This window comes from Nomascus leucogenys, chromosome 5 (assembly GCF_006542625.1).
Source record: "Nomascus leucogenys isolate Asia chromosome 5, Asia_NLE_v1, whole genome shotgun sequence".
Classification (NCBI taxonomy): domain Eukaryota; kingdom Metazoa; phylum Chordata; class Mammalia; order Primates; family Hylobatidae; genus Nomascus; species Nomascus leucogenys.
In genome coordinates, this window is record NC_044385.1 from 24333171 (window position 1) to 24345298 (window position 12128).

The window sequence follows — 12128 nt, forward strand, 5'->3', positions numbered from 1 at the left end:
GTTAGGCGGTGTGACTCTTTGGAAGGTGACTAAATCACAAGGGAGGCGCCCTCATGAATGGGAGTAGTGCTTCTATAAGAGGTCATGAGGACACATAGAACGCCCCATCTATGAGGAACAGGTCCTCACCAGACTGAATCTGCTAATTACTTGATCTTGAACTCCTCAACCTCTAGAACTATAAGAATTAAATTTTTGTTGTTTATAAATTACCCAGTCCAAGATATTTTGTCATAGAAGCCCAAACAGATTAAGACAAAGACTGTTTGGTGAATCAAAAAGTGACCCCAGTAATATCAAAAGTGCTGATGCCAAGAAGCATAAAGATTTGGAATAAAAGTGTTTCCTGAAGTATGAGTAGAAAAGGGCAATGTTTCTAGATTAAAATATGATTTATATCTGACTTTTAAATTGGTATATACAATAAAATAAATGCCTAAGTAAGAATTTAATTATTTCTTCCATAAAGTTTATTCAAACTGGCAAAAATCCTTTTTTTGAAAACTTTCTCTTCTGGTAAATGAGGGCCTGCTGCATATCAGCAAGTATGATAATTCTGGATTTGGTGTGGACAGTATTTCACTTAAACACTATTCCTGGAGAAGGCTTTCCATCTTATGGCTATTGTTATAAAAAACTGAAAAATTGTTCCATCACTGGTTTGCTAGATTAAAGTCTGTACCATTCCATCCTGTAAATTAGATGAGTAGCCCCTCTTCTCTGAGGTGAGAATAAGAAATATTCCTCTTCTCCTGAGCCTGACCAGAGACTTCTCTTTAGGAGAACCAGAACTAAAGATGACCTGGTCCTATCAGTTTCCCTCATCTCTATTTACCAAAGGCTGTTCCAGGGAAGAAACTCCAAAGTTCAAAGAGGAAGTGAATATTTTTTTTTCTAGTAGGATTAAAAACACTCTTTACCTTGATTAAACTAGGCTTCATCAATCATGTATTGAAATGTCTTCTCAAAGCAGAGCAGAAGCTGGCATGAATCACCGCTTCAGAACTTGGACTTACCCAAGAACCAAGTTACCTATGATCCCTGAACTCTGTTTATCAGGATACTTTCCTGGGACTAATCCTGTGGGGGTGGGATATAGGTGAAACAGGACTGGCCACGTGTTGAGACTGTGGAAGATGGGTGTCCTATTTCGACAGTCCATTATACTATTTCTCTACTTTTGTATATGCTGGAGAATTTCCATAATAAAAAGTTGTTTGTTTTTCTAAAGATACGCTATTGAGGGTAAAGAAAAATGAACCCAAAAGGTTTTTGTTCAAATGTACTAGAATAATATTTACTTTAACAAAGCCTTAATTTTAAAGCTTATTTTTGAGGAGCAATCGTAAACATTCCATAAACTAGGATAACTCATACTTGACTGTTTCCAGATAAAAACATTCACATATGCTAACTTAGGGAAAACTGAACCACCCAACAACAGGAAACCCTGGAATGGCATCTCACTGGTTTTCATGGCAGATTACCAGTTTTACCTTACAAAGACGTAACATACAAACCACTAGGGTCAGCTTGATGGACTGAATGAAAGGTAATGCAACCCCAATGTCTGACAGTTTTCAGATGGAAGAAAATGAAAACTGTCTATCTATTATGAAAATCCATTATCAGCTAGAAGGAAAATACCTGTAGTTGCTGAAATAACCAAATGACAAAGATAAAGGACATGGGGTTGCCAACTAAAACTGGGAGAGAAAGCATAGAATTCTGTCTTGAATAACCTTTTCAAATAATAGCACATTTTTAGATGTGTATAGTTGACCAAAGATTAACAAGTTAGACATTATAAACACAGACTAAATACTATTTTGATGGCTGCTATTAAAAACAAGTGCTAGTAAGTCACTGGGGAGCCAATCCTCCAATTCAAAGATGGTACTGATTGATGGTCAACCTTTGGGAAACCAGTTTTTGAGAACTCATATGGGGTAAGAAATAAGGACAGAGAAAAGACATCATGACTGGTTTTCTCTACCCTGAGTTGGATGCCAACACCCTGAATTTAAAGGAATGGAGTTCAAGGAATTGTCTGTACTTTTAGGGAGTAAGGTCATATGTTCTTGATCTATTCATCCATTCAAAAGCAAATTTACTGAGCATCAATACAAGATGAATAAGGCACAGTTGTCCTTCCTCCAAATTGTTCACAGTGTGGCAGGGAAATCAGACACAAACATAAATAACTGTAATTCAAAGCGAGAAGTATGGTATTATATGTAAGGGCTTATGGTGACCTACAGAGAAAGTACCAAAGTCTGTAAGTATGATGTGACAATGGCACTAACTTAGTCATGTGTGACTGAGATACAGAAACACAGAAGCATGTATTATATTATGGGGCTTAAAGAGACTGGAAAGCAGGTATGTCTTCACCCAGAACACAGATATGTTTTTGCCATATTTTTGGAAGAGGGATTCATAGGAATAATTTCAAAATCTTTGCAGTTTATAAAAATAAAAATGGAGTTAGTGGAAGCAACTTCTTATAACTCTCACGAGGAATATAGCCCTTCTAATTCTAGTTATTCACAAAATGGATGTTTAGGGGAATCATTGTGCTTATGTGGTTATAACATGTCTTTGCACACTTCCCTAGTTAGATAGTGGCGGGGTGGAATTGACTTAAAATAGAGGGTAAAGGAAGAGAAGAGAGAAAAAGAAGAAACCAGCAGAGAGTTTTAAATGATACCTTAACTTTTAAAACTATTGGCTAAGTTGAAGATATTTTAAGAAGCTGAGAAAAGAACAAAAGGGAGGAAAATTAAGCCCTTAATACCAGGTTCAACTGACTGCTGGACCCTCCTCCCCGCATAACCAAGCTCCCTATGTATTAAATGTTTAAGGGGAGCCTAGGGAGAAAAGAAAAAGCAAGGGCTCTGTAGCCCTCTTTAAAACAAGAATAGGAAAACATGTTTCTGGGATCTTCTAAGCTTCAGGGGTTTTCCAGCTGTCCACGAAAGTCACCCTAGTAAACAGTCTCTGACACCAAATTTCAAATCCCTTTACAAGCTGAGTCCTCAGAGCTCCAACTTCTACATTGTACAAAGACTATGGAACAAGTAAGTGGTTTCCAGCAGAGTCAAGAGTAGAGAGACTCACTTCTGGTTACTAACGACACCAGTGTGTCCCTTAGGATGTGAAAGGGCAGAAAGAGGCAATGAAGAAGAGTAGGGGAATCAACTGAAGCTCCTTTTGAAAGTGTGTAAGGAAACAAGCATTTCTGTTAAGAGGTAGACAACAGGATCAGCAACAGAAGTACTTCACTTTGGAAACCAATGCTGTCTGAATTATGAGTATAAATGGCATGTAATTTAAACAAAACCTAGGGTTTGAACTAAATGTGCTGTAAACACAGGCAGGTGACAATTGAAACATCTGGTCTCACTGAGATATTATACTAATTACCAGACGTTTTCTGGAGTCAACCCACCAACAAGTAAGGTCTTCTGCTTGCTATCGCTTGGTTGTGTCCCATTTAACTTCATAATTGTTAATAATCAAGTGCCTCCGTATAACAACCAGGATTTGGGGGCTGGGGGAGAGGAACAACTGCCAAGTAGTCTTAGGACAACTCTGCTCGAACCACTGTGACAAATAAAAACCCTAACAATGTCTTGAACTGGGAGACTAAAAAAAGGTACAGTAATAATCTTAAAGCCGAACTGTTAATCAATAGTTATTACTTAAGATATCAGATGAATACATTATCTCTATGAGAAAGGTTTATTATTTCAGGTTTATAGAGTTTGAGACTAGAATACAAAGGTGTTTATAATTGGTTAAAAAAAAGTATTTAACAAGTTAAAATGATAACCGTACTCTTTGAGGTAGACTTTTGGGGCTTTGATCACCTATTTATTCATTTGTTGGTATGGATCTATAATTGGCCATACCAACCATTCATTTTGACACGTGTCTTGAGTCTGTTTCTCAGATTCTCACAAGAGCACCACAATACTACTCTCTTCCTAATTAACTGCCAAAGCATATAGATAATGCTCTTAGTTGTTGACTTAGAAAATATGTACTAAAAACATGTAGTTGTACTGTTCTTGCCAGGGATTACAAACTGAAACTCACAGCTGTCCAATCCTTATCAACTCGGTAGAAAGACAGACTTAGACAAGGAGAGCACATCTATTCCTTTAGATAGTCTAAATTATGCAAATGCAACAAGCTAAACCATTAGGAAGCCACATACTTAGATTCCATTGCTTTGATCTCTTATAGAAATGCTTTTACTGTAATGTTTTCTTGCTACCAGCCTACCTATGTTTTGCAAATCAGCTGAACTTTAACATCGTGTCTCTTCTAAGCATGCTGTTAAAAATTTTGTACACAGAGTCACACTTCTTTTATGAAGACTATGGGGGAACTGTCTCCTCCCGTCTTAGCAGGAGGAAAAGCTGGGCTTCTAAAAAACAAATTTGTTACCCTATTTATATGACTTTTGTTACTGATTGTGAAATCCTTTTTGCTCCGGCAGCTGGGAGGTTACAGATAAGTTTGCAGCTCCCATCAGCAAATGTACAAGATTGTGGGGTGTGCAATATTATAAATCTCATCCTTAGCTTTATTATTTTCCTCCCATTGTTTTCCCTTCATGTAATTCATTCAACTTATTTATCTTATCCTTTGCATATGCTTTTCTGTAAACTACCTCAACATGATGATTTTTATCATCTATCTATATAAATCATGTTGAGGTAGTTTACAAATATATATATATATATTTTTATAGAGAGAGAGAGAGAGGAGAGATGAAAGACTATACTACTTTTATTTATGAAAGCCATCATGGCATACTATTGCTTATTGGCTTTTAAGTCTCAGAGTCTAACATGTACTCATGGAATAAACTGCTAGTTCTTTAAGAAAAAAAAAGGATACTTATTCCAGACCACAGTGACTTTTTAAGCTTCATTTGTGTGGGAAATGGCATATACAGGAAACAAAATGGGGGAGGCATCTTCTTCACTAGAAGCATAAAGCAGGGTGGGTAAAGGCAGACACTGGAGTTCATCTTGGCTGGATTCCAATCCTGGAAGTGCCCCGACCACAGATATGAACTTTCCTCAACTAAAAAATGGGCTATTTAGTATTTAATTCATAACACTGTCATTGGGATTAAATGAAATAATGTATTACAGTATTTAGAACACTTCCTGGCACATGGTAAATACTCACTAAATATCAGCTATTAATTAACTGAGTGAATTCAATCACTTCAGAATCTTCAGGAAAGGGAAGGTCTGAAGATCAACCAAAGGTAGAAGAATGAGGACAAGAAGGAATAGAAGTTAATGAACTGTACTCATCCAAGGTGTGATTATAAAGTAGCCAGACTGGCTTAGCCTCTCTAAGCTTAATTTATCATCCGTGTAAAATGCATTGTAAATTCCAAGGTCACAGATCCATTGTGAGTGATGTACAAGTACCCAGCATAAAGTATTGTACATAATAAATATCGCTACACATTTACAACTTTAGAGTTAATTTTCTGTATAAGAAGTATCCTAATGCATGACAAAGAGAAATAGGTTCATAGCCTTCAAATAAGGAACTGATAGCTGTAGAAGAGAAGAAAACATCACAAATAAAAATTGATCACCAATTAAGAAACTTTAGTCTGTTTATAGATCGTTTGTGGCTTTGGTCTATGTGAAAGGAAGATAGCACTGACAGAAAATCCTGATACTTCAGTCGATTGGAAAGTCATTTTCAAAATGTACCAACAGCCTCTTAGAATGAAGGATGGGGTAAATCTGGGAGGTCTGGGACCAACTAACTAGGTTATCTGGTTAAGATACTTAGTTCTTAGAAGGTACGCATGTTAGTACAATGAGACTGCTGGTTTGGGTGATCTCTTCTTTCCTTTCTACTGCCTATTTCATTAAGAAATTTCCCTGTTGACAGAACAAGTGATTGCATCAGGTTGTCAGGCTAGCCCTCAGCAGGGCACATGATTCGATTTTTTAACCAGTCATTTTACATTTTAGAGTTATGCTGAAAGTTATGCTACACAAGGAGTTCCTTTTATGCTGGTTGCTATGCCTGGACAAGTTCATTAGTGACATCAGATAGCAGTTTCTATTTAGAGAAACTATCTCTGAACATATGAAATTGACAGCTCTTCCAAACCCAGAAGCTCCCTACATTTTCTGATGTGGACATGTTTTTGGCTCTAGAGAAGACTGAGAGGCAAAGCGCCTGTCTTCTTGCATCCCAGTGTCTCCCAAAGCAGCAAGGTGTTTAGCATTCAGGGCAGTCTGGATTGGATTACTCTGGCCATTTACATAGATACTGTATTTATGCTCTTTGATGTCCCCTTTCCCAGCCTGCTCCCTAAATTTCCCTTTGAGGTCACTGGCCCAAATGACCCAGTGACTGCCAGAGAGGCAGGCATTTCATTGCACAATTAAGATGCTGACAATTGCCTCAGGTCAGGAAATAGGGAACAATGAAACTAGGTTAGGAAATAAAAAATACAACAAAAGAAGAAAAACAGTCTTAAATATTATAGTGAAAAGAAATACTATGTGAAACAACAGAAAACACCATTAACAGCCAGAGATCATGAATGGGAAAGAAAAAGGAAGATGGTATGTTTTAAAGTTGAAGGAAACACGGACACTTTGATCCTGGGATCTGAGAGAATGCAAAGCTGGCCTGCTGGAGTTCACTCCTCAGTAGGTAAGCCTCTTAAGTACTTTCATCTGATCAGACACCAAGGTCAGCAGTAAAAGGAGTTTCAATAATACAACCTTATTTGTGCTAAGGAGATTTTAGTTTTATCTTACATACCCTGGAATTATCTACATTGCACATTGATTTAATTGCAGGTAAATTCCATAATGTCTCCCCTCCAGATGAAGTAAATACCACTCTGGAATATCGGTCACCTGGTGATATGAAAAAAAAAAAACGACATAAAAAGGTTTATAAATTATTCATTTATTTCATAAGACTCAGGATTCGGAAATAATTCAAACTGGGAAACCACATGAACGATTCATTAGCAGCAGGAAATTCTTTCCTTTGATAAATTCCAGGAGAAAATGTTAAAAGAAAAAAAAAAGCAATGCCATAATACTGTCTTAGTGCAAAGCCTTCGTCTACTCACTATATCTTAAAATTGTATGAATTATATAACAAATCTATTTTTGGTCAGACTATAGGAAGAAAAATCCATAGGAATTTACAACAGGAAACTAATTGAATATATCCCTCTTAATTTCACAACACATCACCATAATAAAAAAAGATGCACTAGGGAATACCAAGAATGGATTATAGGGATGTTCTCCCTGGCAGCTAACTAGAGAGGAAAGATGGTGGGTGTTCTATTTAAAATCACTAAAAACAGTCAACTAAGTACAGAATGCTGGCCATATTCTGGTTGAGTACATGGTCTCTCTGGTACACTAAAGGCTAGAAAAAATATTTTGAAAATCAGATTAACAAAAAATATGTTTCTGAATAAGGGAGGTTGTATGATATACCAGAAAGAGCATGCATGGTCTTTAAAGTCAGATTAGGATATAACCAGGTCCTGTCATTTACTAGCTATGTGACCTTAGGCAACTAACAACTTCTCTGAGCCTTGGTTCTTCATTTGTAAAATGCAGACAGCAATATCTATCTCAAATAGCTGTCAGAATTAAATGAGATAATAATAGATGCCCAACTATTGTTTCTGTATCCTCAGAACAGAAACAATATGAACCACATATTAAAGAATATGAACCACATAAAACAAAGAAGATTAATTTTATGATAGTTAAAATGTCTAATTGTGCTAACAAATCAGCTGGTAAATTTATGAATAAAGCTTTATTACAAAAGTTTTTATTTATGGTCATGAAGTTTTGGCTATTATCTTATGTTGACTGATTTTGGAGAGCAAAATCAGCCAGGTGGAAACTGAAGCATTTCATTTACATAGAGCTGGTAATGGCTTTAGTCAAGGCAGAATCTACTTATGAGACAATATTTACTGTTGACTATTGAAATGTAATGTTTTTCCTGGTTAAGATCATAACTAACAGATGTTGGTTAAGCAATAATATATAGTAATACTTTGATTGAGAGAAATAAACCAGCCAGAACATGCAAGTAACCAGAGTTCAACTTCCTAATGTTTTTTCAGAGAAGAGACAGAAAAGGAAACATGTTTTGCTTCCTAGGATCAGTATAAGGTTCTGCCTAATCTCCTACTATCTATTGCTATACAGAGTAAGTGATCAAAATAAAGATCCTAAGACTTGGTAAACTCCAGAAACATCAAAGATCCAATCAGGTCATCTAGTGTTCTAATAAGACAGGAAAAAATACTTTCAACACCAACAGCAAAAGCTGAAATCAAGAGCTTTAATGTTAATATTCACTTAATTAAAAATTATACTATCCACAATTCCTCAATCCTAATCACTATGGCTAATCAACGGCTTACATACTTACATTCATGTCCTCTAGGTTATGCCTTCCTTCTTCCCTGGCAGCTGCAGAGTAATCAGGCTGACTCCATGTTACAGCAAATTTTGGGTAATGAATTTGTTGCCAACATTTAGAGAACTGACGATTCCACATTCAAATCTGGATTTTTGGCCAGGTGCAGTGGCTCATGCCTGTAATCCCAGCACTTTGGGAAGTCGAGGCAGCGTGATCACCTGAGTTCGGGAGTTCGAGAGCAGCCTGACCAACATGGTGAAACCCCATCTCTACTAAAAATACAAAATTAGCCAGGCATGGTGGTGCATGCCTATAATCCCAGCTACTCAGGAAGGCTGAGGCAGAAGAATCGCTTGAACCTGGGAGGTGGAGGTTGTGGTGAGACGAGATCGCACCATTGTACTCCAGCCTGGGCAACAAGAGCAAAACTGTGTCTCAAAAAAAAAAAAAAAAAAAAAATCTGGGTTTTTGACCTCTGGCAAGTTCCTGCAACATCTGGGCCCTCACTTCTAGAACCCCACCTTTTGTCACGGCTAAGTAGCAGCCGATTTCTTTAGACAGGGCAGATGCTCCTTAGTGTTCCACAATCACCATCACTTCTGTCATACCTAGCTAGCTTTATTCACTTGGATTATATGCCAGGCCCCTGAGGCATTCAAACTTTGAACCTCTAGACTTTATTTTTTTCACCTCTCTACCTCTACTGCCTAGTGATGAGGTAGCACACAGAAGGCTCTTAACATAGTATTGCTTTTTGAATGAATCAGAACTTTAAGCCATTTTCTGATTCATTTTAGAATGAATTGGAACTTTAAATAATTGTTTAATAATTCAACAGATTATTTCAAGGTTCAATCCAAAAATATGTACCTGTACTTGATCTAGAAATAAATAGTACAAGGAATTTTTAAAAAGACTTAAAATGTTGGGCAAGGTCGAGAATTTCATTAGATTTATATCTTTCTTAAAATAAGAAAACTCAATTATTACTTTTTTCATTAATTTTAATAATATAATAAACTCAGACTGGTAGTTGACTCAACTAGAGAAGTAAAAGAAAAAGTTAATTAGCCAAAATTTCTTTAGGTTCAATAGCAACAGTGAAGCTGTGTGACTGGCCACACACGGCTATCAGTCTAGACTGTGATCATGTTCAATTTTAAATGCTAGCAAACTGCTGAGCGGTTTGTTCATCTACGATGCCACTCACTTGGAACGTCGCAGAAAAAGCTGTCCTTGTGGAAGTTCCAGTCAACTTCTCTTTTCTCTCTTTCATAATGATCATCTGACCATCTATCATCCCGATGGCTGAAATGGAACGACAATTTGATCTTCAATAAAGTTCTCGTTATTTCAAAGCTGATAATCATACTGGAAACAGTACTTCCTCAAAGCCACGACCTGCTTAGTCCTTGATATTAAGTTGAAAGGATTAAAAGAAGCAACCAACATTAATTTTCTCACTTCTAAAAGAGAGAAAAAAAAAAGAAAATCTCACCTTTTCATCCTACTACAACAAAATCTTCAAACACAATGACAAGTTAAACAAATTCAGTGGCAACGATTTTGAGCCACACATTTTACATTTAAATTTTTTGTTCGGGCAGTATTTGAAGAGGAATTCATTAAGCAATGTTTTGTCTAAAAGTTATATAAAAATAAATAATTGATTACCTTTTGGCTTGTTCATCTGCATATTTAAAGGGATAATTTGCTAATGTTGCTTTGTATCCTGTATTTTTCACCATATTATTCCATGTGACCAGTTTCTGGCCTATTGCTGTTCCTCTTGGTTCAAAACCCTAAGGCAAAATTACAAGTGCTCATTAGTGTATGTCATTTCAGGCTAAGTATAGTTACAATAAAAGCTTGGGAAAGCAATGTCAAAGTGATGTATAGCTTTCAACAGAAAATATAGCTGTTCCTCACAGCTACTCCAGAGGTGACTGCATTAAAACAAGATGCCTTGACATGATAATTATCACCTATTTGCTGTGACAAAACAGTTTGATTCTTTGGTATGTTACGTGTCTAAGGAAAGTTTATCTTTCCAACTCATGCCTAAGCATTTAGTAAATACTTATTTTTATCTTATAAAAATTCTGATCAAACTAAATCATGTTATGCATTGTCAGTATTTTTACAAAGAGTGTTTCATTATCCTTGATCATATTTTCCTCATTATTCCACTCCAGAGAAACATTTACTTAAAAACAGACTCTGCTATCTGTTAGTAATACTGAAATTCCTTTAACTTCTTTGGGAGAAAACAGCGACAGTGTTAAAGACTTTATGAGAATAATTTTATAGAAGGCAGATTCTCCAATTTATTGCTTTTTAGCTTAAATATGGGGACCAAGAAGCAAACCTTCCAGATTTTTGAGGGTAAACAAGTTCCTTGACCTTTTAAGAACCTGATAATACAGATAAAGTAATATCTTTACTTTTCAGAAAGAGAATTGTTGCTTGAGAAGGTTTTTAAAGAAATGGGTTGCTAAATAACATAATACAACATGTATTAAAATACGCAATATTTGGAGATGATTTTAGGCTAAAGAAAACACAAATGCTACTTACCAGCAATGGATCAGAGAAGTCAGGAAGCTCTGGCACTAATACTCCAACCAAGGCACAGACCACGATGAACATGGTGCACATGCCCAAGACCACCACCGGCCAGTCGGCTATCAGGGCTGCGTAACTACAAAACACAAAGAAGTGTCAGCTATCAGAGCTGCATAACTACAGAAACATAAAGAAGGCACAAAGAAGGCCCTTCGCAGAAATATTTTTGGTACCTAACAGAGAAATTTATTAAATGCTCATATTGTAGACCACATACAGGTATTTATCAATACAATATCTAATGGGATTATAAGTATTTGTATGTAATTGTAGTCGAAAGTGACAAGATCATTGTCCCCTCATTTTTGTGATCAAGTAGCACTTTATGCCACAGGCTACTGAGAGTCAGAATAATATTTATATATGACAAGTAACATTTTATATCTACATCTATGCCTGTAAAAGAGATATAAAATACACGCTTCATTAGTGGAAAGAAAATAAATTTTAACAGAGGATCCATACTCTATTCAGTGTCTTTCAGAACTTTTGTTTCTCTAGTTATTCCCTTTCTCTACACCTTTACTCTCACAGTTCTTAAAGAAGAACTCAGTCTATAAACAGGTTCATACAGTGCAAATCTTAAAAATAACCAAACTAAGGGCCGGGCATAGTGGCTCACACCTGTAATCTCAGCACTTTGGGAGGCTGAGGCGGGTGGATCATAAGGTCAGGAGTTCGAGACCATCCTGACTAACACAGTGAAACCCTGTCTCTACTAAAAATACAAAAAATTAGCTGGACATGGTGCCACACGCCTGTAGTCCTAGCTACTCAGGAGGCTGAGGCAGGAGAATCGCTTGAACCCGGGAGGCAGAGGTTGCAGTGAGCTGAGATCGTGCCACTGCACTCCAGCCTGGGTGACAGAGCGAGATTCTGTCTCAAAAAAAAAAAAAAAAAACAAAAAAAAAAAACTAAACACTTCCCATAAACCTGTAACTGTCCTTCTGGCTAAAACTACAGTGAATACATCCACTAGATATGTGAGTTCCACGAGGGCAGAAATTCCTGTCTGATTCATTTAGTGTACT

The 12128-nt window shown here is 36.6% G+C and overlaps 1 protein-coding gene across 1 annotated transcript in view; it reads right to left on the reverse strand.

Moving 5' to 3' along the window:
* The window catches only part of DISP1 (dispatched RND transporter family member 1), a 64175-nt gene that overhangs the window by 4210 nt on the left and 47837 nt on the right, over positions 1-12128 (reverse strand). Inside the window, exons 5-8 of the mRNA XM_030812825.1 lie at positions 11050-11173; positions 10147-10274; positions 9683-9780; positions 6826-6923 (exon numbers count right to left, since the gene is read on the reverse strand). Of these exons, the coding sequence (XP_030668685.1) occupies positions 6826-6923; positions 9683-9780; positions 10147-10274; positions 11050-11173 (448 nt within the window). The remainder of the gene's footprint in view (positions 1-6825; positions 6924-9682; positions 9781-10146; positions 10275-11049; positions 11174-12128) is intronic.